Source organism: Macrobrachium nipponense, chromosome 19, assembly GCF_015104395.2.
Source record: "Macrobrachium nipponense isolate FS-2020 chromosome 19, ASM1510439v2, whole genome shotgun sequence".
Taxonomy (NCBI): Eukaryota; Metazoa; Arthropoda; class Malacostraca; order Decapoda; family Palaemonidae; genus Macrobrachium; species Macrobrachium nipponense.
The window spans coordinates 36,092,127-36,119,333 of NC_061088.1; the positions used below are offsets into that span (position 1 = coordinate 36,092,127).

General features: G+C 38.8%; 1 protein-coding gene across 1 annotated transcript in view; it reads left to right on the forward strand.

The window, feature by feature from the left end:
• Nucleotides 1-16,649, forward strand: part of LOC135216236 (beta-arrestin-1-like) — a 302,438-nt gene extending 285,789 nt beyond the window's left edge. Inside the window, 2 exon segments of the mRNA XM_064251394.1 lie at nt 3,392-3,498; nt 12,006-16,649. Of these exon segments, the coding sequence (XP_064107464.1) occupies nt 3,392-3,482 (91 nt within the window). The 3' untranslated portion in view covers nt 3,483-3,498; nt 12,006-16,649.
• Nucleotides 16,650-27,207: the final 10,558 nt, after the last annotated feature.

The window sequence follows — 27,207 nt, forward strand, 5'->3', positions numbered from 1 at the left end:
CTAAGTAAGTATGTGTCTCTTTCCCTCCACCAAGGGTGTCAATCAGCTAAGTATATATCTGGCAGGGAAGTTCATGTACAAAAATGATATTGTTAGTATACAATAAAGTTTTGTACATACTTACCTGGCAGATATATACGATTGATGGCCCGCCCAGCCTCCCCTCAGGAGACAGGTGGAAGAAAATAACCTGACAAGAAAGGGGGACTGGTTCTTACACCCGCCTCCCAGCGGCGGGTAAGGTAGATCACCTGACCTACCTGTAGCGTGTGCCGCGAGTTTTGAATTTTCTGTCGTGACGTCAGAGACCTAAGCTAAGTATATATCTGCCAGGTAAGTATGTACAAAACTTTATTGTATACTAACAATATCATTTTGCATTTAGGTGATTTACAAAATTTATCAGAATTAGTTCCAGTTTCCAAGGTATTTGCATCATCTTTGAAGAATGTTTGGTAGATATGCTTAAATACTGTGACTAGAACACAAGATCTAGGGGCATGAAATGTTTAAAAGCAGTTATAGCCAGGCTTTACAGAGTGACTCTTGCAGCTCTAGTGTTTGGGTTTTGAAAAGAGTAACTTTAAGTGTGTTTTAATAGTCATTGATTAATGTTTCCCAAAGACATTACAGGTTTTCATTACCTAGGTTAACCCTCTTACGCCGATTGGACGTATTAAACGTCGAGTCAAAATGTCTCCCGTATGCTGATTGGACGTATCATACGTCGGCTCAAAAAAGTTTTTTTTAAAAATTCGCGGAAAAATACTTATAGGCCTACCAGCCGAAAACTTTTGTATCACGCGCCTTGGGGGATGCTGGGAGTTCACGGATCAAGGCGTTGTTTTGTTTACAATCGCTACGCAGGCGCGCAAGCGCGAATTTCTTTCTTATCGCACTAAAAAGTATCAGTGACACATCTCGGAAATTATTTCGTCACTTTGACATAATTTTTGCACCATTTTAAATTATCCTTTACATGAAGTATTATATATGAAAATGTGCGCAAATTCATGTAAAATACAACAAAAAAATACTCATGATTGTAGCTTTTATCAGTTTTGAAATATTTTCATATAAATAACGATAAGTGCAAAAATTTCAACCTTCGGTCAACTTTGACTCTACAGAAATGGTCGAGAAACGCAATTGTAAGCTAAAATTCTTATATTATAGTAATATTCAATCATTTGCCTTCATTTTGCAACAAATTGGACGTCTCTAGCACAATATTTCGATTTATGGTGAATTTATGAAAAAACTTTTTCCTTACGTTCGTGCGATAACTCTTCCGATAAATTTTTTCGTGCGATTGTCCTAATGTTTGCACCCTTTTAAATTTTAAATTTGCCGTTACATAAAGTTTTATATATGGAAATGTGCGCAATTTCATGCACAATACAACAAAAAACAACCCATGGTTGTAGCTTTTATCAGTTTTGAAATATTTTCATATAAATAACGTTAAGTGCAAAAATTTCAACTTTCGGTCAACTTTGACTCTACCGAAATGGTCGAAAAACGCAATTGTAAGCTAAAACTCTTATATTCTAGTAATATTCAATCATTTACCTTCATTTTGCAATGACTTGGAAGTCTCTAGCACAATGTTCGATTTATGGTGAATTTATGAAAAAAAAACATTACGTTCGCGCGGTAACTCTTCCGAAAAATCAGAATTTTTTTGTGCGATTGTCGAAATGTTTGCACCATTTAAAATTAGCTGTTACATAAAGTTTTATATATGAAAATGTGCGCAATTTCATGTAGAATACAACTAAAAATGATTGAAGGTTGTAGCTTTTCTCTTTTTTTGAAATATTTGCATATAAATCACGATAAATAGAAAAAAACCACGTTCGGTCAAATTTGACTCTACCGAAATAGTTGAAAAACGCAATTGTAAGCTAAAACTCTTACGGCCTAGTAATATCCGTCATTTTTCTTCATTTTGAAACAAATTTGAAGTCTCTAAAACAATATTGTGATTTATGGTGAATTTTTGAAAAATATATTTTACCTTCACTCCGCGCGCCGATTCGCGGCCGCAAGTCTCCGAATACGTACATCGCATTATCCTAATATTTGCTCCTTTTCATATTAGCCTTTTTATAGAGTTTCATATATCAAAATGTGCGCAAATTCATAGAGAATACAATAAAAAATAATTGAAGGTTGTAGCTTTTTCCATCTTCGAAATATGTGCATATAAATAAATATATATATTAAAATTTCGACATTCGGTCAAATTTAACTCGTCCGAAATGGTCGAAATCTGCAATTCTAATCTAAAACTCTTACAGTATCGTAATATCCAATCATTTGTCTTAATTTTGAAACAAATTGGAAGTCTCTAGAACATTATTTAGAATTACGGTGAATTTTTGAAAATAACATTTTTTTACGTCCGCGCGTTACGAATTCGTACATCATTTTGTGATAATATTTTTCCGGTGTTGCTTTTATTGTTTTACTATGTATTATATATCAAAAGGATTGCAATTTAGTGTACAATACAACGAAAAAAAAAAGTAACTCGTTAGCTTTGACCGTTTTTTGCACAGCGTGATTTAAATACAATTATCTATGAATTTTTTTTTTTCGCTACCATATATCGCATTATTTACATATGATAATGATATTATTTTTCATTTCTGATGATTGCATACTAAACTTCAGGCAATGAAAAAAAAAATGAGCCAAAAATGAACTCTTAATCTTCAAAACTAAGCGCGCTGTGATTTTTTGAAAAAATTATTTTTTCCGGTTCCGCGCTCACTCAAAACCGGCGCCGGCATACAGGAGAGGTTTTGATTTTTAGGGCTTCGGCGTAAGAGGGTTAATAACTAAAAATTGTTTTGCTTTTGTTTTTCATGTTTTTTAAAGTAGCTCCTAACAGTGATGTACTCTTCTGTTTACTTAAAGTACAGTAATCTGTTATGTACTTTATAATTAAATCATGTTTACTATAAGTAGCTGCAGCAATCAGTTCATGGTATACTTGATGATCATCTTTTGCATAAAAAATTTTCAGGAAAGGAATTTAATTAGATAACAGCACTGTACCAGCTGTTGTTTTTACTAGTACGTACCGTATTTATGAGCTATTCATGCTGATGGCAGATTAATTGTGCTTCATATGATTCAGGGTAATGAAGTTTACATTTTTATTAATGACTTTGGTAAGAGTTTTTTTGATCAGATGTTATAATTGTTTACATTATAAAGTTTGTTTATGCCTTTGTAATTATTGGGAACAGGAAAGGCATTTCTTAGTAAATTTAGATAGGGCATGATGTTAGATTTTTCATATTACTAATTACAGTAATGGAACATGAGCATTTTTATTTCAATTTGACTTAATTTTCTTATCTTAATGTACAATCAACAGAGATGGTACCACATGTTATGCTGATCAAGATGATGATATCATCTTTGAAGATTTTGCTCGTCTGCGACTTAAGGGGGAAACAGAGGCATAATTCATATTAATGGAAGGTAAGGTCATGCTATTTTTATGTGATGTAGAAATTGTTTTCATTTTTGATAGTGTAGTTGTTCATCTTCAAGGAGTTACCCTTCCATGGTCTACCGGACTGGGGTGGAAATAGTCTCATCCCACCTCCTTTCCTTTAAAGGAATTCGTTCAAAAACCAGACCCCTTTCTGGAAGATGACATGCAGAAGGCCATGTTAAAGGGAGCCATAGAAGAATGTGCGTATATTCACCACCAAGCACGTCTCTTTAATGTTACCAAAAAGGATTCCTCCAAACAAAGTGATCCTCGACCTATCAACATTGAACAAGCACATTGTTTGCCAAAGGTTTTGGATGACAATCGTTGCCTAAGTACATTCAATCATTCCAAAAGGGACTTGAACAGCTTCTATAGATCTGAAAGATGGACATCCCTATCACCTTTCCCTTCTGCCCCTTCCTAGAGTTCCGGATAAGAAAAGATATGTATAGGTTCAAAGTCGTGCCTTTTGGGCTAAACATTGCCCCAAGGATTTTTACAAAATTACCAATGGTAGTTCAAGAACTCAGACAAAAAGGAATACAATTAATACCTTACCTAGACCACTGGTTAATCTGGGGGCCCACAAGAAAAGTGCCTGAAAAACCTATGAGCAGTGATCAACAGACTCCAATCAAAAGGTTTTATAATAATTCAAAAAAAATCCTGCTTCACACCCAGCAGATGTTTTCAGTGGCTAGGACTGTATTGGGATACTCTAAACTGCCTTTTGTCTCTCCCCATCAGTACTTAGAACTGAATAGGGATATAGTACCTAAAAACGTTCCAGTTTCCAGACGGCAATTAGAAAGTATGATGGGCCTGATGCAATTTGCATCAGTAATAGCCCCAATCTCAGATTGCAATAAAAAAATGTAAACAAATTCTGGCTATCATACATAAGAAAAACAATGCAAGAAAATCACATCAAATTAATAAAAAAGTTGGGGCAAAACAGGTCATCCTGACTCCTCCATCAAGTAGCAGGGAGATGGTCAGCTACTCTGAGGAATTGTCATAATTTTCTGGAGCTGATGGCTGTCTTTTGTGTCTCAAAAAACTCAAAGCTCCAGGAGACACATTTTGTTAGTTCTAGACAACATGACTGCAGTGTCCTGCATCAAGAGGTCGGGATCACGTTCACCTCCTCTCAAAATGATAATGCTAGCCATCCTTTGTATGGCACAAGCAAGAAAGTGGCACTTGTCTGCAATTCACCTTACAGGGTCTCAACGTAATAGAGACTCTCAAGGAAAATGACAGCCTCAGCAGAGTGGATGTTGGACAACCACTCTTTATAAAGAATAGCCAACATGCTTCCACAACTGGAAGTGGACCCGTTCACCACAAATGAGAATCACTAACTCCCAGTATTTTTATGTGTCTCCAAACTTGGACAGTCAAGCAACAGCATTGGTTATTACTTCAACAGCAGTTGAAGAGGTCAATTCCACTACCGTCTGCTGTTCTATCCTAGACAGTAGGAGGAGGGAATGTTGTCTACGCAATCTCGTTTCTGAACCGAGACCTTCATGTGTGGATTTTTTAAATATTGACTGTGAAAATAACATTGCTAGGTACTACCTAGGGCAAAAATTATGGACATCATGGATTCGACAATACCAGTCCATATGGAAGATTTGGTTAGATTGTATATCCATACTGAGAGCCCAGTGGAAACACTTTTAAATTTTCATAAAGTATACCTTTTTGAAGACAAATGCCTTGTGTTTACAACATTAATGGCATACAAGGCAGCATTAATGGAACCCTTGCTTTATGCATTTAAGATTGACTCTAGTATAGAAGTTGTCACTTCCCTTTGGCTGCGATCTTTTCCACTACAAACACCTGGTCCCAAAAGGCTTCCAGTAACTTGGTCTCTGAACAAGGTGCTTAGACTTCTATCAACCTTTCAATTTAGTAAACCCAATAAAAGCACAACTCACATGCTACAAAATGCAATATTCTTGGTTGCATTAGCATCAGGAGCTCGTATCAGTGAACTGGACTCTCTTAGATAGAGTCCACGTATATGTACCATTGCCCACGTCCGTATACCAAGTTCACGTAAGAAAATGCTGGTCTTTCTATTTTCGTTTAGCCTAAGTAATTGCATTCTTGCGTGGCAAGTAGCTAACAAGGCCTAGCCTAAGTGGGTAGGGCCTTAGCCGTGAGCCGACTTTTGAGCACAAGACAAATGAACGCTGACAATTGAGCGCAGTAACATTTGAGCGTCATAAATTCAAATCGTTTGAAAAAAAGTAAATATGTAATGCTGTTTATTTTTTGTTTGACTGTTACAATCGTTTGGGTGTTATCGTTAAAATTAGCCCATTGCACTTTTTGGAGAAAATTCAAGATTTAGGTTTGACCTATTTATACTGTAGCAGGGAAGAAATACGGCAGTACACAAAAATGCTAGTGGCATTGGCATTCATTCCTCCCAGTGATATTTTAAATGTACGTATTTGAATATTTGCAAGATGTAATTCCTGACGAGCTTAAATGATTTGGTGCTTTACTTTGAGGACGCTTGGATAGGAAGACCTAGCAGGAGAGGAAGAAGAAATGCTATGTTCCCCTCAAGAGACTGGAGGTCTATGAACTTGTTATCAGTGAACATCCGCATAAAAAAAATTCATTAGAAGGGTGGCAAAGGGCAATGCAGATGGCAATTGGACACACACATCCTTCAATTAAAAATTTTTTGTACATATTTTAAGAGTTGAACAAAATCATACATCAAATAAAGTTATCTGAATAGATACTGGGCAGCATGAAGATGTAAAGCAAAGTACGTAAATACATAAGAGTAAATAAGGCTATGTAAAAAATTGCTAGTGAATATTCTTCAAGGACCTACTAGAATATTTTTATTCAATATCTTTTATTATTAGCCTGCAGAAGTAGAAACTTGGTTATATAAACTGTTTTTAGCACAATTTTGTTTAGATGTCTCAATACAAATAAAGCTTAAAACTGTAATTTTTTTTATGGCTCCTGCAGAAGTAGAAATTTGGTTTTATAAACTGTTTTTAGATATTTTATGGTATATTTATATATCATAAATAAAAATTTAAGCTGTCACAATTTGTTTTTTACATGATTTTGTTTTGATATAATTTTATTTACATGTCATAACAAATAAAGCATAAAACTTTAAATTATTTATGTTTGTTTGTTTATATGGCGCTTTTACGTTGCATGGAACCAGTGGTTATTCAGCAACGAGACCAACGGCTTCACATGACTTCCGAACCACGTTGAGAGTGAATTTCCATCACCAGAAATACACATCTCTCACTCCTCAATGGAATGGCCGAGAATTGAACCCGCAACCACCGAGGTGGAGCGCTAATACCATACCAACCACGCCGCTTAGGCGCTCTTAAATTCTTTATGGCGCTCAAATGTTACTGCACTTAATTGTCCAGCGCTCTTTTGTCTTGTGCTCAGAAGTTGGTGAGCCAGTCTTAGCCTAGCCTAGATAATTCAGAAGCCTTCTTAACCTAGCCCAAGTAGTTGAGTTCTTTGCCTAGCAATTGCCAAGTTCTTAGCTAATCTAACCAGTTCAGGGCTACAATATCCTTAGCCTGACTAGTTCAAAGCTGCTTTAATCGTCTAAATGGTTAAGTTCTTAGCCTACCCTGTCTAGTTCTAAGCTACTTCAACCTGGTCTAAACGGTTGAGTTCTTAGCCTAGCCTAGCTTAATTAGTTCAAAGCTACCTTAATCTAGCCTAACTGTCGAGTCTTTAGTGTAGCGTATCTAGTTCAAGGATACCTTATCCTAAGTCTAAGTGATTGAGCCTAGGCTAAGTGGTTAAGTTCTAAGCCTAACTTAACTAGTCAAAGCTATTGTAACCTAGCATAATTGGTTCATTTATTAGCTTAGCTAAATGCTGTAGTTCTTAACCTTGCAATTGGTTAATTCACGAACTAGCATAGCCAGTTTCGTTGGCTAGAACCTTCCTTTTTATCTTAGTTTAGCTTAAGTGCTAGAATTCTGGCGTAGCAGGCCTACAGGGATAAGTTCTTAGGCTAACCTAGAATAGCAGTTAATAGGTAAGCTAGTTAAAGATTACCTGGCCTATTTATACTAGCATAGGCGTTGGGTCTTAGTTCTAGTCTAGATTGGGCAAACATATTTCTCCATATTTCTGCTAAACTAAGTGTTGGAGTTCTCAGCCTACCTACCTACTTGATCCTGTTAGATTTCCCATGCTCTTAAGTTGGCTTTGGGTTAGGTTAGGTTCGATTCCTAGCTTAACCTTCCTCATATGAATGACCAGATCAGTAATATAACTTGTATTCTGGTGGCATTACCTTTGAATTACGTAGGATCCATCTTAGCTCTGTCCATGTTGCTCTGGAATACCGCCATGATGGTTCTTTAGCTTAGGGGGGGGAACCTATCACTATAGGGTGGCTTCTCTAATGAGTAGCATACTGATTGTAGGTCACCATAAGGGGTCACCTTATAAGAAATCTCTACTGTTGAAGATGCATATCTCCTGGGAATCTCAAGGACTTCTTCCAGTTCTACAGTACAGTTACTTTGTCATGCGAAAGTTTACTGTAGGAGAGGAGATTTTGGAGAATATCTGCTGATTTTTTTTAGTTTTAGGACCTCCCCATAGGGTGCCCTATTATCTTTTCAGCTTTTAGAAGACTTTGTTAAGCCTCTTCTCGGTGACGGATTCTAGAAGTCTTCTATTCACTGTCCCAGAATTGTTCATTGGAGATGAGAAATCCTTTGTGCCATCAGCTCCTCTCTTTTGACAGTCGAGTTGCACCAGTATGCAGTTGACCTTTGTTGAGTTCATGGTAAGCTACTTCCAAGCAGGAGGATTGAGATGACCTATGTTCTAGACAGTGTGCAGTGGTCTTTGAAGAGGAAGTAGTGGTTTACCGATTTTTTCCTTAGGGAAGATCCATGTTAGACCTCTTTTCCTCTCACTGCATCAGGAAACTGGGAGTTGAGGATCCTCTTCCTCAGACAGAGGATGCTCTTCAGCATCTTTGGCTCAATCTCCAGGGTAGGCATTCACTCAGTTTTGCCAGATACGTCAGGTCCTGGGCAGAGAAATCTGCAGGATCTGTCAGGTCCTTGACAGAGTACTCTGCTGGATCATTAGGTCTTGGGCATGCTTTTGAGCCCCAGGAATTTCAAGATGTCCTTGGTGATTCCCCTGTGTACATAGGAGGACTGGTTTCCAGAAGTAATATATCTTCTGTCAGCAATTCTGAGAGAAATCCTTCATGGGCCCTTCCTTGCCAGCCCCATGTGGAAATGTTCCATCAATCGGTAAAATCTCTGTTGCTGCACAGCCGGAGACTGCTGAGTAACTCCTGAAAGCGAGGTTTTCTCACAAAGCAGCTGGCCAGATGCCTAGCTATCTTGGGAGGTATTCGTCAGCAGTTTACCGGGACAAGTGGGCCACCTACTATGGTTGGGTTCGTCGACAGCTTTTCTCTCCACTCTGAATGTCAGTGAGCTGTTATTAGTTTTCCTTTTCTTTCACAGAAATTAAAAGGTCTTCCCATCACAGCTTTTGGGGACTGCCAACTTCAGGTTGATCCTGCTCCTTAAAGGCTCAGGCATCTCTTCATCCTGGGAGTTAATGATTTTGGAGTGTTGTACTGTCCTATTCAACAAAGGAGCTCAATTATGCAATGTGCAATCTTACTTTGGTCTTGAGTAGTCTCACTTGAGCTCCATGTAAACCACTACGTCAATAGTTAATGGAGATCTGATTCTGAGGCAGTTTTTCCTGTTTGCATTAATTTCCTTGAAAGAGAGAGTTAACTTCATGGCAGAGCTAAGGATGAGAGGTCTGTGGCCTTCGAATTGTTCTGGATTTCGTAGGTAAGACTCAGAATCCCTCGGTTTCACTCTATTCTGGAATGAATTGGTGGACATTGATCCATAGGAGTTTTTCCCTTGTTCTGTCAAAGCCCTGCCCTGCGGTCTGAGGATTCTCCACCTAAGACCAAGGGTCATTGACTTGGTGTTGGCACCAGTATATCCAGAATGGAAGTTTCCAAGACCTTGTCATTCTGGCTGTGTGAGGTGATTAAATGACATACTCCTCATCGGATAGTTCTGCCACAGAGCACATGACATCAGAGGAATGGGTTCCCCTTTGGCAACTAAGAAGAATTTGTCTTTCATAGGGTTTTGAATGTTGGTTCCTGGCCTAAGCTGAACACATTCACTTCCTTTTCCTGAAGGACACTGCCCACAGATCCATGGACACTTTTCCTTGGGTCCGGTGGTGGCTGTCCGTCAAGTTGAGTAACTCATTCAGTGCCCCCAGCGGGACAGTTGGTATCTTACCCGAGATGATTGTGTGGGAGGGAGATGGCTGGTCTCCTCCTTTCTCTTTTTCCCTTTTCCTCTTCCTGGCAGGCAGGTTGAAGAAGTTGACATGTCATAAGCTGGAATTGGTCTGATACAGGTGAATGAAGCAGCCATACTGGTTGCAGTATTTGTGTGTTCCTGTACAAATAACAAATCTGCTTGTTGGTAGCACTTCTCCTCTCTTTAACAAGGGGAGAGAGGAGTGGTAACAAATCCCTGTGGCATATGTGATTTGTTGCATGAACAGGCAGAATTCTTTTCATCTTCCACTAATAAAATGAATCAGGACATCTCTCATTTTGTTTCATCCCAGAAGGTTGAGTTTTTTTAGATACTCTTTTATCTATTTGCTCTCAGGCTCAGACTCCCTTCTTTTCCTTAGAACTTGATTTTCTAGGAAGGGTGGTCAGGCAGGCTGAATTCCCCAGCTGGTTCTTGATACTTGTACCTCCTTCATAAGTCTATCCTATTGTTAAGACCGAAGGTTTGTTCAATGTATGAACAAATGACAAATTTTTAATCAATTTGTATTTTTCGAAACTAACAAAACTGAGTTCTTAATGTTAACTGCCCACCTCGTATATGCATGAGTTGCCAGATGCTACAGATTCCTTGTTTTACAATCTTTGATTGTTTTTACTGGTTTCCAGCTAGCACCAGAAGATTATCCTGTTGTTAAGACCTCAGGTTTGTTAGCTATGAAAAATACAAATTGATTAAAAATTTGTAATTTTTGTAGTTGCTGTTGAGTCCTCAATACCTTCCTTTCCTTAACAAAATCCATTCTTCATTAATAATATCACTAGTTCGCTACGAATGACCAGCTATCTTACTTTTTGTTGATGGCCACAGAAAACATGTGGTTAAGTAATTTGATTTGGAAGAGCTAGTGAATGATTTTGCTCATGAGAACCGTTGGTACCCATTGGTGTAATTTTATGTAGCAGTGTAATTAAAAAATCTTATATATTATTCTTTTTTGATTTTGGTACTCAAATTATCAACATTATTTATTTTTATTTCATAATAATAATATAAATTCCAATACAGTAATGATGCAGTTGTTTCATAATTTTCATTAATGCCCGGCATTGCCAGCTGATGGCGCTATAATTTGATTTAGAAAGCATATTTTCATTTTAAAAAAAAGTCAAGTGTTTTTTTTAAATTGTAATAAAAAATATATGAAATTTACCGAAAATATTACGTTTCTTGATCCTTGTCTGTTTACTAGCTACCAGTGATGATGAGATAAACAAACAGTAGTGGGAGTATATAATTTTTGCTGAAATACTTGACTCATGTGGCTTCGGAAAGCACACAAAATAGCTCAAAATAAAAAAAAATAAAAAACCAGCTGATCAAGCTCGGTTTGTTCGCCAAACCGTCTCTCCCCCCCACCCCCCACCCAACAACAACAACAACAACAAAAATCTAAAATGTTGCCCGATTGGATTACTGCATAAGCTAGACTAGCTACATTTAAACTGATATGCATGTGCGTATAACCTTCCTAGCTTTTTTATAGTCACAACTCTCACCAAGACTTTTTGAGATATATAGAATGTTTTCTCATGTTCTAATTACTGAAAACCCAAATCTTGAATAGATAATGGAAGAAGATAGCCAGTACTGTTTTACTATCTTGGCTTTCATGGGGAAGGGAGTAAAGGTCTCTCCCCTTGCTGTTTCCGTTAAATGAATACATAACACATTAGCATTTTGTAATTTAAGGACTTTATCTCGGCTAAAGGACACATACGTATATGTTTGTTCAGCATTTTCTCCCTCTAGTTTCAGGAGGCTGTTGATTCACAGGAATGTTTCGGCTGTCAATGTCTTAGTTGATTAGGAAAAAAAAAGCAAATGTCCTGTGTATTGTCTTAATTACACAAATGATTTTGCTTAATCTGCCTGAACCACCATAAGGTCAAGGAGACCACAGCACAAAAAACTAAGTTCCTAGAAGAATAGACAACTTAATTAATTATTTGAATCTACCATAGACAATTTTCACTCTTGAGCTAGACAAAATAACCATTTAACAATAGTTAATCTTCTTGTAAGCTTAATTGGACTATTTTATATCCACACAAATTCACATGGTTTTCTATTTTTTACAGGTTACTGAAAATTCATCAGATTGAAGCAGTATTTATTAAAACATAATAGGACAAATCGTTAGCAAATTAATAACTACATTAGGAGCAGCACTTATTATCTCATGGATAAAACAATATAGCATATGGGTACTGATCACAAGAAGAAATTTGTACATCATATTATGCATTAATTATGCATCCATCATCTCCCATGTGAAGAGCCGTCAATTCATAATATTGTAATAGCAGTCTTACCATATTGTAAGTGTATAACTGATGGAATTGCCTTGTAGTTAATGTTGATAGCCTCAGCTAAATGCCATCAGTACTGCTTTATTTATTAATTTTTATCCTTTTGTTGCCTATTTAAGAGCAAAGTGGGATGCCCTAGGGCTTCAAAGTAATTTATTGTACTGGTAATGACAGCAACATTTTTGTAAAAAAAAAATTCAAGAGTATTTTGTTGAAATATTTGAATAATTTTGTATTAGATATGGTGGTGTTGATTTTCATTAATATGCTCGTGACATTATTTTGTTTTATTTTTAGCTTTTGAGGTAATTCCTGGATGAGGACAATACTGTTAATAATGATGTTTACCTTGTAGTTTTAGACTTTCAACAGAGCACAATCAAAGGTTTTTATGGGAGGAGTAAGTAATGTTAAAACAGATTTCACTATGTGAGCACTAAACATTTGCAACAACGAAAGTTCGGACTATTGGCTTGAGAGGTCTTTGTATGACCCCAGTACTTGCAATGCTCCAAGTTTATATAGCCAAATGAGAATTTCATAATGAGTCCAGTAGAGAGTTAAAGTTTGCTTTATTTTACCTTGTCATAACATATAAAATTTTATAAAATTTTACAAAGTAAGTTTGGAAGGAATTTCACTTTGAACTATTTCTAAGATTCTTTCAATAATTTCTTATTTCTTGTGTATTCTTTTTTTTTTGTGGTCAAGATGGTAGAAGAAAATTATGCCTACCTCTCTTTCATAGAAAAAATAAGTGAAGTAACCCCTAATTACAATGAGAAATTGATGGTAAGCTACCTCACCACACATGTAGATTTCTCTCATAGAGTAATGGATATTTTGTGGCGATATTGTGTGATAACAGTTTACGTATTGTAGGCATGTATGAAAGCATTCCAGTTTTGGAAGCGTGTGAAATGGTGATCGTCCTTCATCCATAATGTTAACTACAGTGCGAATATAAGTTGTTTTCATTTAAATGGGAAAAATCTGGCAAGTTCAACAGCCTTGCAATTTTGATAAGGTAGTGTACTTCAAGAGTATGACTGAGTTTAGTATGCACTGCTCTTGTCTTTGTAAATCCTCATCTGTATCAAATCATACATATTGCAAGGAACATGTTGATGTAAAGAATATTTGTCTGTAAATCAAAAACAATTTTATACTCTGTTTTGCTTTTCTTGGTCAGCAAGTCATGTGCATATAGTATACGTGTATAGGAGGAACCCCTAATCGTGAATATGAAAATAATGTGTACTGTTTATTGAAAATAAAAGAATACAAATATAGAAAAGACACCCCATGAGTGTATTTTTTTAAGCAAAAACTGGTGGATACTAATTCACAGTAAGTACAGTCCGACATACACCCATCCCTGATAGTACATATGCAGAGTATGGTATATGACCACCCTTAAGTTGTTTAATAGAGCCTAACATCCCGAGATGAGAATATTGTGCACAAAGTGGGAGGACTGGAGTAAGATATCATACTAGATTTAAATACCATTAAAAGAGACGTTTTATATTCCCATAAATAGCTACTGTATTTTCCTGGATTTTTTTGTATTCCAAATTTAAATTTTTTTTTTTTTTTTACAAGACATTATGTTGTGCAGATTTTGCATCCTTTTGTTTCTTTATTAAGTGTCTCCAAGAATATTTCCTGAAGTCTGTAAAACTTGATGAGTAACATTAGTCTCGAGTGTTCCTTGCTGTAGATGTCCAATAGTAAATATTTCAATCTTTTGTAATTTTGAAAATATGTAATTACTTATCCTTTAGGTGTGTACTTTACAAGTTTATGTTAAGTTCTCAAGTTTGGTTGGTTCAAAAGCTTAGCCAAGCTCTACGCATATGCTTTATGCGTTAGATTTCTGTCGTAAAGACGTTTTTTTGGTCACAATTTAATCGGATAATATAGTACAGCAAAAAACCTCTATTTTATTTTACCAATGTACACTTGGAGATCTAATCTTACGATTCATGCTTTCAATTTCCAAATTTCAAATCAGATTTCTTTCAACACCAAAAGATGAGAATGGAACCCCTTGACTGAATATTGGCAGAAAAGTAACTCTTGATTGGTGATGACTATCCATCTTTACCTCCTATATTTTTAAATGGCTCTAATGTTATCATCATCACCATCAATTTCATTGTGTGAACCAATTGTTTGTTGTAATGTGAAGTTCTAACTCATCCTATTCTTTTATTTCAACACTCATTAATGTTAAGTAAGGTGTCATAATTCATCTTGTGTGTGTGTCTTATGAGTTGTGAATATGAATTGCTGAAAAAACGCCTAAGAATTAAGTCTGCACTCAGAGTAATGTACATGTGCAAGATAGGCATATAGTACCTACTCCTTCGTGCATCCTAAAACATTCACATTTCTGACAACATTGACTTAAGGGTATGGGAAGGAGATTCCAAAGATATTGGCCTGTGGTAATGATGGGGATTTTGTTTTATTTTTGTTTATATGTTCCTATTGTTGGTAGTCAAATCCAGGGAGTAGATATTGTGAAGTACTGTTACAAATGAGTATCTCAAACTGAGGAATGCAAGTCATAAATATAAGATACTGGTGAGGGCATTATGTAAATGAATATAATATTACTCACTCATACATTATTCACTTGAATTAATTTTAAGTCTTCATATCATGCATCATTTATTGACCTGAAAGTTTATATGATTTATTTTTTTAGCTATTCAAAAAGGAAACATGAATGTGTTAGCCTAATGCCATGTACTGCTAGATGCCTACCATTATGTTTTGAAGTGCACAAATGAAAGCACAAGTTTTCAACTGTTAGTTTTTATTTGTATCATCAAAACCATGACCAATACTTACTGGTATTGTAAGATTTATTTTTAAATTGTTTTACAGTGCACAACAGGAATACTAATTTATCCTCAAATGTTATATATGACTTGTGAATATCACCCCAGTTGTGTAACTGGAATTAGAACTACTTTTTTTTTTGTTCTTTTTGATGAAAATTGTATGGTTTCCTCATATTGTTTTGTAATGGTTGGTATCTAAATTAGCCATAAACCATTACCTTCCCTCCATCTTTGATTGTGCATTGGAACAATATTCCTTGGTAGATTTTTTTCATTTTAATATGATCAGCCAGTAATCTCCACCCAAATAAAGTTTGGTGAATAAACTATTTTGTACTGTATGTAGTTGTAATATTGTAGAAAAACATAAGTGTATGTTTTTCACCAGCTATTTCTTCTTGAACATATTTATAAATGGAAATATTTTGGCTTTTTGTACAGTCCAGTATGTAGATGTGGGATTTCACACATACACTAATTGATATATGATGTTATTGTATACTACCACTGGGTGCATTGTGGATCAGACTCAAAAGTTGTCTTCAACATGCATAATGATTCTTTTTGTTATTGATACCGTAAAGGCATCTACCAGAAAAGCAGTTTCAAAAATTGTCAGTGTATACTTGTTTGTACACGCTTGTGTATGTTTGTGTGTTGAATTTCAAATCTTTTAATGCATTATGAAGCATGTTACCTGCATCAGTGTTTAGTAGATGAAAATATGCAGAATTTATTCAAATGCATTAATGTGGTGATGTGAGATTTTTATTTCAAGAGTCCATGAGCCATTCACCAATGTTTCTACCTCATGTGCACTCTCAATCACTGAGTCCTTTCTTAACACATCATCACTATGTGTGTTCTCTTGCTTGAATCCATCCAAATTATAAAGTTTTTGTAACAAAGTATGTAATGATGCCTTTTTTTCCATGATGTCATTGGAAATCATCTGGCAGTAAATTCTTCATAAATTTACAATTCAAGTGGACAAGCTCTCCTAAATGCATTGTACATATGATTGTCATAATTGTCTATAGGTATTTTGTACCAAACAAAAGACAGTTTTCATTTTGATGGGTTAAAATCAAGAATTTTATGCTTGGAGTTTTTTTTAATTGTTACAATTTACAAGTAAAATAACTGCATATAGAAAATGAGGAGTATCTTGCTCTAGCTATGCTCATTTTCACTTGAGATATATACCTTATATATACAGTATATATATTCATATAATTTTAAACATTAAATAATGCTGTGTAAAGAGCTACAAATATAGGAACAAGGTAGTCAGAATTTACATATTTTGAAAACTAAAAACTGTATGTATGCTTTTCTACGAGTATCTCCCATTCTTTAGCTCCTCCGTATATTGGTACAGTACCAGTTTACACAAACTTTTGTCTTGTCTAAAATTTGATTCAATGTACAGGATAAATAGCATTGGTCACAAGTATGTCCAAAAAAATAAATACTTATTTTATGTCCTCTGCATAAGATATTATTTTATGTATTTTCCTATATATTTGTGTATAATAATGAATAAATGTAAGTGTACTGCATGAGGTTTATTTACCTTAATATGGGGAAGCTTTCACTTTGTCAGTCTCTATCAGTGAGAGAGTGCTTTGTTAAAAAGTCTATGGTTCACCTTAATATCAGTCACCATATATTTACATCAGCACCTCAGTGGCGTGGTTGCTATGGTGTTGGCGTCCCACCTCGGTGGTCGCGGGTTCGATTCTCGGCCATTCCGTTGAGGAGTGAGAGATGTGTATTTCTGGTAATAGAAGTTCACTCTCGACGTGGTTTGGAAGTCACATAAAGCCGTTGGTCCCGTTGCTGAATAACCACTGGTTCCATGCAACGTAGAAGCACCATACAAACAAAAACAAACATATATTTACATCAGATTCACCATCCCATATGATATGTTTAAGCCATGTGATGGTCAAGAAGGCTCTTGAACTAGAGGGGATTTCTTTTCTCCTGGTTTAAATGTAAAGTGGCGGGTTAACAAGCGGCAAATCCGCCCCCCCCCCACATAAACTTAATCTATCTGGCTACCAAACCCACCCTCAATCACACTTTCCTCTTTACACTAAAAAATACAGGACAGTTGACCCATACCTACATACTACAGACCAAAAAAAAAACACAAACACGTACTCACCTCTGGCTCCAGATACTCCGGGCTAGGCTGTGCTGTCCGCTGGATAGGCTATAGGCTAGCCGACAAAACCACCGCCGATAACCAAACACCAAACCAACCAACAGAACCACAACCCCACAACAACTTACAACCTGACAAATAACTGAGCAGAACACCAACAGTCTGAAAGAACACGACTTCCCCCAGCACACAACCCCACACTCCCCAACCGCTACTCACAGACACCAAAAATCCCTACCAACCTCTTCTTCACCACAACCAGACAGACACACGCACAATAACTTTACAACATCAAAATCAATCAAATACCACAAAATCAACTAACCACCAACTGATAACTGCTGCCAAATCATACTCTGACTTCACTGAACTCCTTACTTTTTAGACTCTTGTAACAGACTCCCACCACCGATCTACACAACAGAGCGCCACAACAGGCACGCTTCTGACCGCCATTTAACCACTCCCATTTATTCTTCCACCAATCTCTCTCTCTCTCACGCAACCCTTGGAGAAGTTGTCAAATATAAACTACTATCATTACTCCTCCATATTACCTCCCCCATTACATTTGACAATGTCTCCTTACACTACCTGCCCTATTTCGGCTACCAAACCACTCAGTTCATCCATACTTTTGTCAAACTCCCGCAAAGACTTATCCATCCTATCAACTGCCTTCTCACTACTCGGTTTCCTTCTCACTGAAGTCTTATTTGTCCTTGTCAACTCAAACCCACATACACTACAAGTATCATTCATTCCCTCAAAGTCATCCGTAGCACACGCTTTATCAACCGTTTGCACCCCCCCACCAACCCCCTTACCATGCCGTTCACGCTTTTCCTTTCCACTTCCTCTCCACACTCTTCTGTTTTCTTCCATACTCAACCAACACCAACTGTCGATCTCCTAGACCCATTTGTTCACCGACAGTCGGTTCATACTTATTCATCCTCAACCACTCACTCATCGCATTCTCCCGAACATACTGTGGTACTTCCCTCCACTTACGGATTTGGTTATGGTGTGCCCTAACCTCATCCATTCCCCCACCTAATCGCAATTTCCCCAAAACATAACTTAATCCACTCCGTCCCACTTCCAAATTCTCAAAAGGCACTTTAAATTTCTCCCTTACTTTATTCACATTCATTCTTCCCATCTCAACCACCTCTTTCAGCACCTTATCCCCAATCTTAAAACTCAAACCTTTCACTGCTTTCTTCCACAAATCCCAATCACCTTCTGACAGACCCAACCACGGCCTGACAATCCTTTCAAAATTCAACACATATTTACAAGGAGCCATACCTATACTCTTCTGCAGTGTGGTGTTATATCCCAATCCTTGTCGCCCGTACTCATCTTTCGTAAAATCTCGGTCATCGTCCTAACAGTCCTTTCAGCCAACAGATTTGCACTGGGCATATACGGAGTAGAATACACATGCACAATACCCCATTCCTTCAAATTCCCATCCCACAAACTCAGGTCCATTTTCACTCAACATTTTTGCCGGCTTACACGCGCACATGGGCAACATCACTTGACCCACCATTCGTGCAACAGTTTCACTCCTCTTATCTTTGATGGGAACCACATTGGCAAATTTACGCGTGATCCACCATCACAATCATCCCCACGTGCCCTCTCGCAGTCCTAGACAAAGAAACACAATCAATCAAAAGCATTTCAAACGGCTCTTTCATCTGCAATCACAACACAGGTGGACTTGCTTGCACACACTGATACTTTCCCCTCTGACAGTCTTCACATGTGACGGCCACATCCACACAAATCTTATTCAAGCCAGGGGCATACAATCTCTCTCTCATGCATTCCCACAACTTATTTTTCCCCATATGCCCAAACCGATCCATGCACCAACAAACACATAATCACAGCCGACCCAACAGAAAACACCGGCACATACACTTCCCTGTCATACACCGCTTCCTGATGCAAAAGTACTTATATACATCCAACTCACATGGCCAATCTTCCACACGCACTCCTCCCAAAACACACTGTCGCAACACACTTATCTCCAGACACTTATCTTGCATTTCCTCAATCTCTTCCTCCCTCAACAGATCATTCTCACTCCTAGCAATATCAATCATACCCACAAAGTTTGCTATAAACTCATTACCATCTTGAATCCTAGCTAAGTGCCTGGTCCCCCCTCTCTAAGAATTCTGTTTCCTATATCTACATCTATATCATGGATCTTCAAAAAATCTATCTCTATTAAAAAGCAAAATGGCATATCATTTTCTCCTATAACTATAAAGTTATGTATTACTTCAAGATCTCCTAACCTAACCTTTAACCGTACCTCTCCCCATACTAAAACACTTTCTTGTCCCAACCCATGTATTCTTACACTTGTGCACCGCCTTTTCACTTCCCAATTGCATCTCTCAAGTTCACTCACCGCTGACCTACTCACCAAGGAAACTTGTGCCCCTGTGTCAACCAAACTACAGTACTCACTATCATTTACTCGGACAAACATCACCATTTTCCCTCGAGTCCCATGCATACACACATTCACTACCACGTCCACCTGGTTATCCACATCACACTCCTCCTCATTACATTCATCCTCAGCTAATTCCCCATTTCCACAAGTCTGACTCAGATCCCCTGCACAGTCCCTTTTTGTAACCAACCAATTACAACCACGTTCCCCACACCGAATCATCAAAACCCCATGTTCATTACCTGTACTCACCTTTCCTCGATACTCAACCGGTCTGTCCCATCCAAAACACAACACCACTTTTATTCCAAACAACTCGGCTACTGCTGACAACAATTCATGCAACATTTCTCCTTCCCCACCTTGTTCCTCCGCATATGCCACTTCCTTTTGCATATCACTCATCAACTTCACTCGCAACTCATTCACACTACCGGGTACCTCTTCAACCAGACCCCTACCTTCCAAGTCTTTCAGTGCTGAAAACAAACATTCACACACACACTGTCATTCCCTTCAAACCTCTCTTTTACAACCAACCCTCAGGTACCATATTTGGATCCCAGTCACTTTTCACAACACCACTGTCCTTACCATGCATCCTAGACATCGTATCAGCAATCACATTTTTACCCCCCCGACACATATTCTAAGCTAAAATCGAACTCACTCAAATCCTCAATCGTCCTCGCGATCCTAGCATTCACACTTTCCTTCTTGATCATATACACTAACGGCTGATGGTCCGTCCTTATGGCAAATTTTACCCCATACAAAAAACACTTTCAACGCTTTCACACAAAACTCACATACGCAATCACTCTCAACTGTCCCTCCCCATTCACCTCTTGCATCTGTACCAAGCATCCTCCCATACTAAACTTACTAGCATCAGCATACAACTCAAGCTTACTGGCATTCTCACTATAGTCTGGAAAAGCCAAGGTGTCGTCTCTAGCAGCCTCCTCTTTCAATCTTTCAAATGCTCCCACCATTCGCTCATCTCACCTCAGCTTAGTACAATTTTTCTTCCCGGTCCATTCAGTCAACGGCTTCCCTATACCCGAACAATCCCTAACAAACTTCCTCCCGAACTCAAACCCAAAAAACCCTTTAACTCCCACATGGTCTGGGGATGTGGAAACTCCTTTATTTTTTCCACAAACTTTTCACTCTTCCTTATGCCATTTGCACTTGCCTTATGACCAAGAAATTCCACTTCCCAAGCCAACCACGTACACTTCTCCAGCTTCACTTTCACTCCAACCTCTTCCAACCGTTCTAACACCTTCTCAAGCAGTTCCATACTCTCCTCAACAGTCTCACTTGCATTAAAAATGTCATCTATAAACACAGTCACCTTCCTTTTATCAAAACCAGCCAAAACTACATTCATTGCCCTCTGGAAGGCAGCAGGAGCATTAGCCAATCCAAAACTTAACCTCTTGAATTGATAGTGACAGCTACCACTCGAAAATGCCGTAACATGCCTGCTCCCTTCCTCAAGAGGCATCTAGTAATAGTCCCTTACCAAATCTAATTTCGTTAACACTCTAATCCCATGCATCTTATACACACAATCAGACACCACATTCATCAGGAACCGATCCTTCACAGTTACTTCATTCACCTTCCTGTAATCCACACATCCTCAAACTCCCATCTGTCTTACGTACTGGGATTATGGGACTATTCCAAGCACTCTTGCTCCTCTCGATCACTCTTACTCTCTCAAGTTTCTCACACTGTACCTCAGTCTCTCTGGTAATAGGCGCAAAAAAGTGTCGGGGACGCTGATATATGGGGGTATCGTCATTCAAAACTATCTTGAACTCTGGAAGCTTAGATCCCCTGAAATCCTCATCACCCCAACTCAATGCACACCGCCTATCCCACAACATCTGCATCAACCACTCCCTCTTGTCATCACTAACATTTTCATCCACCTCAATTCTTTCTCTCATCATACTTCCACTCATCACTTTCTTTCATGCTACCTGTCATCACCTGCCACACCTTAACATATCTTTCGTTGTCCACATCCACCAATGTATATAACAACCCCACACAATCACCTTCACATATACCCCGCACTCGCTTTCTCCTTCACATATACCCCACGCTCGCTTTCTCCTAACACTCGGCAATGAGGCTACAAAAACCCGAGGATTCTCCATATCTAAAATCTCGTCGTACACATGCACGCTCGCTCTTACCAACTTGTTTGCATCCACACCCTCAACCACATATGCACACTTGTCACCTTTGACAATCCCAAGACTATCCGGCCATGCAACTTTCACGCTAACAACTTCTCCGACTTCCCGCGGCACTTTTACACTCTCTTTCGCAACCAACGGCACTCCCTTCCATATTTTACTGATTACCCCTCCATCCATATCCAAGTACAACTCTCCACGTACATTCCCCTTCCTATGCAACTCAATCATATTCCTGCTCGGATGGACCACCATCCCACACTTCTTCAGGAACCTGTACCCTAACAACATATCATAGCTACTTATCACTCATTCCCTCGATCACATAAAAGTCACCTTCATCTATCACTACCCTTTCGATTTCTACATTTTCACACAACATTCCCACCACAGGCATACCCAAATTTCCTATTCCTCGTACCTCCCCTTTACATTTCCTAATTTCACACTCACTCAGCAACTTGTCACATCCATTCTTAAAAAGAACACTGACACTGCACCCAGTATCAATCAAAGCAACCAAACACACCCCTTTGCACCTCACTTTACACTCATACATTCATGAGCTCTTCCTCCAAACCCTTTTTCATGCAACAATCCTTCACGCACATGCATCACTCTTATTGCCCACACACCAGAGGACCCACCCAACTGAATCCCCTTTGTACCTAGTTTCCCAAATTCCCAATCTGACTCATTCTCTTTTGCCTACACACGCTAGCCACATGACCTTCTTTTCAACATTCAACATATTTTGCCCGCTGTTCTTTACACATCCTAGCATAATGCCCATTCTTCCCGCAATTACCGCAAACCACAGTCACATGGGTACCTCGACATCCACTTGCTATATCCCCTACTTGCCCACACCTGTGACATTTAATATCCCTATCTTTCTTACACTCGCTCACTAAATGCCCCGTTTGCCCACACCCGAAGCAGGCTCCCAACACCCTCCGACATTCATTCTCCCTGTGCCCTAGCTTTCCACATCTGTAACACTGCTGCTCTCGCTCATGACTAACCAACCCTACTCTTCCAACGCTTGCACTCAAATCTCTCTTAGGGCTAACCACACTTACATTACTGGCTCTAACGCTCCTATCAACCACTCGCTCTGCTATTCGCCTTGGTCCTTCCAAAACTGTCTCCCTATAGCTCTTAAACTCTGGCATAACTTCAGCTACTTCAGTCCTAACACTCAGCTACTTCAGTCCTAACACTAACACTTCTACTCTCTTTCATACACCTATCTAACTCATAATCCTCTATTTCCAAAATGTCGTTCCACATCAACCTTTCACTCGTCCATCGCATTTTCTCCTTACGTTTCAGATTTACAAACTCGTTCACACTCTCAGGCACAGTCGCCAACAATTTCCTCACTAACTCTTCACACTCATTTATCCCTTCGTCCCCAGACTTTTTCCTGGCTAATGTTTCCAACCTGCACACATACATCGACGACGATTCACCAACATTCATTCTTACCTCATCAAAACCATGTTTTCTCCTATATCTAACACCACTCCTTATCCTCTTTGCCTGTTCCACAATTCTGGCTTTCACATTCTCATAAGGCACATTCCCCACACTCATCATTACCAGATACATACTCAAAAAAAAATCCTGTCAAAAAGCTACCCAACTCTCTTGCCCAGACTCTCTTGTTATCCCCATACTTAGCCTCACAATACCTCTTATATTCCTTAAAAAAGTCCCCTGTGTCCCTACTACCATACTCCTTGTATTGTGCACCTCGGGGTACCTCTCTCATATACACAGCCTTTCGTACTTCCCGCTCACTCTCACTTTCACTACTTCCATTCTGATCCCTCTCAACCTCATCTGAATACAGCAAATCAACTTCCATACTAACATCCATGCTCCTGATTACGCTCTTCTTACCTTTCTTTCTACCTACCTGTTTCCACTCACAACTATCTAAATCACTCACAGCCCTTTCCCCAATGTATTCAGTCCTAGTCTCATCCTGTCCGTCATCCTTACTAGCCTTCTTTCCCTTAGTCGTCTTCTTTTCCTCAGCCCCATTCTTATTCTTGTCCTCGGGTTTATCCTTATCCTGTGTCTTTCCCTTACTTATCAAAACCACATCACCTTTGTCACTCGTAGTCTCATCCATTTGCTTTTCCATTTTCTTTACCACTTCTGGCCTATCACAAAACCTAGTAGGCCTAACTCCTACAGCTCCCTCTCCCATGAATCCCTTCATTATTTCCTGCATCATCTCTTGCACTGCATTCATCATTACCCCGAATTTTTCGTCCATTTTCTCAACCATTCTCTCTTCCGCTCCTATCACCTCTTCTTTCATTTCCACTTTTGCACTCCTTAGCATTCCTCTTATTTCCTCCAACTCGCTCTTCAGCTCCTCTCACTCTACTCTCAACCTCCCATTCTCCACTTCCAATCTTTCCTTAGCTTCCCTCGCCAACCATAAATCCTCTTTCACCCTCTCTATCTCCTTCAACCCTTCCATCCCAAATTTTCTCACCACTCATGCACACTAGCCTAGCCCAATCGTCCTGCAGCTGCCACACCAGCAGTCCCTGTTCGGGCACCAAAAAATAAAGTGGGGGGTTAACAAGCTTAAAAGCAAGCGGCAATTCCCCCCCCACATAAACTTTATATGGCTACCAAACTCACCTTCAGTCACACTTTCCTCTTTACACTACAAAATACAGCAAGACAATTGACCCATACCTACATACAGAACAAAAAAAAAAAAAAAAAAAACACAAACACTTACTCACCTCTGGCTCCAGATACTCCAGGCTAGGCTGTGCTGTCAGCTGGATAGGCTATAGGCTAGTCGACACACAACCACCGCCGATAACCAAACACCAAACCAGCCAACCGAGAACCACAACCCCACAACAACTTACAACCTGACAAATAACTGAGGAGAAGAACACCAACAGCCAGAAAGAACACGACAAGCACACAACTTACCCCAGCACAACCACCCGCCAACACCAACACTCCCCAACCACCACTCACAGACACCGAAAATCCCTACCAACCTCTTCTACTTCACCACAACCAGACAGACACACGCACAACACCTTTACAACATTAAAATCGGTATTTCTACAGAAGCAATCCGCGGTGGCCTAGACTATGGCAATTGGCATTTTCCTGTTATTTTACTTACTGAACAAGAATTTAAAGTAATACTTATTCGAACAACTGTAATCAACCCCCAGGGGATAGTACTAAACACGGTGAAATACATTAGACACCCCAATCCCTAGTGGATGTCGTATCCGCGGTTACGTTCCTTGCAGTTCGTAGGGAACTATTCTTTAGAATTACCCTGCAAGAAACGTAACCCCGGATACGACATCCACTAGGGATTGGGGTGTCCAATGTATTTTGCCGTGTTTAGTACTGGCCCCCTGCAAGGAACGTAACCGCGGATACGACATCCACTAGGGATTGGGGTGTCCAATGTATTTCTCCGTGTTTAGTACTGGCCCCTGGGGGTTAATTACAGTCGTCCGTATAAATATTACTTAAAATTCTTGTTCAGTAGGTAAAACTGCATAGAAAAACCACAACTGCCATAGTCTGGGCTGCCGCGGATAGGTACCCTAGATCTACCTTAAAATCAATCAAATACCACAAAATCAACTAACCACCAACCGATAACTGCTGCCAAATCCAACTCTGACTTCACTGAACTCCTTACTTCTTATGACTCTCGTAACAGACTTCCGCCACTGATCAACACAACAAAGTGCCACAAAAGACACACGCTTCCGACCGCCATTTAACCACTCCCATTTATTCTTCCACCAATCTCTCTCTCTCTCTCAAGCAACCCTTGGATATCAATATATAAACTACTATCATTACTCCTCCATAGTAACATCTCATTTTTAGTGTAACTTCAGCCTCTTTCATATTTATCAGCTTTGTGCTACTATGTTTTTCAACCACTTAGTTCAACAGTGGGCTTTCGCCAAGTTTTATCTTCTAGTCTCCGTACTAAATTTAATTTAGTTTGCACTCTTCATGCAAGGCTCCCGTTTGATATCAAAGGTTTCCATCTTATTTCTGATTTGTGAAAAATAATCACTGGTAACCCTTGACACGAAGTTAAATGTTTGTTATGACCACAAGTGGTTCTACCAGACATCACTAGTGGTGTTACTTTGAAAGACACTACCACCATGATTTCTTTCTTCAAAGGGGGGGCTTCCAAAGATGTAAGCCTCCTGGTTCTCAGTAGTCTTTTATGCCTGAGTTACACATTGGTGACTCAAGACCACGACTGTTGTTATGGCTGTGTTAGGCGATCAATCTGCATCAGTCGGTGGCCTTGAGCCACAAAAAGAAAAGTCAGCTGATTTCGACACTATGACGTCATGTCCAATGAACCATTACGACAGCATTGCAGATGTCGAGATGATATTATGAATATACATACATAGTCATATGTGCATGTCACTGATGATTTAGGCCACCCCCACATTTGGCAACTGCAACAGATGGCAATGTCTGTGAAGGCATGGTAATTTAATTGCAATGTAGTTACATCATATGCTGATATACGCAACGGCATTGTAACCAAGTCGCAAATATGGATGCCCACATATAGTGAGTGCCAGGTGAACTCAGCACCCATCATTCTCATTCCAGTCGCAGACAGAGCAAGAACATGGATTTGCTGAACCTCATACCTGAGAACCTACATGATCCTGAATTAGTAGAATGCATTTTGGATTATTGTGATGCCACGTTGGAGTAAAGAATAGTTAAATTCCTGTTGGAACAAAAATGCAAGAAGCAAAGAAAACCAAGAAGATGCTGGGTCTGGCTCTACTTACAAAGAAGACAGGAGAAAAGATACTATGACAACTTGATGAAAGAATTAGCAATGGACACTCCAGGACTGTAGTAACGGAATTTTACCAGGATTATGGAGGAGCTTTTCAATGAAAATTGTGATCATCTAAGCAGGGCAAGACGTACAGTGGAGGATGCCTTTGTAATCCTAGTAAGTAGATAGATATTGTTCACAATTATTACTGTCTTTCTCTGGTCTGTTTGTTTAAAAATTTATTTTATATGAAATACCTTTTGTACACCATCTAATAACTAAATCAATATTTTCCATTTGTCTCCCATACAACTTCATCATGATCGTATCAGGTCCATGGTGTTGGCCGCTTGTGTGTTGCACAACTTAATTTTGACAAGAAATCTTCAT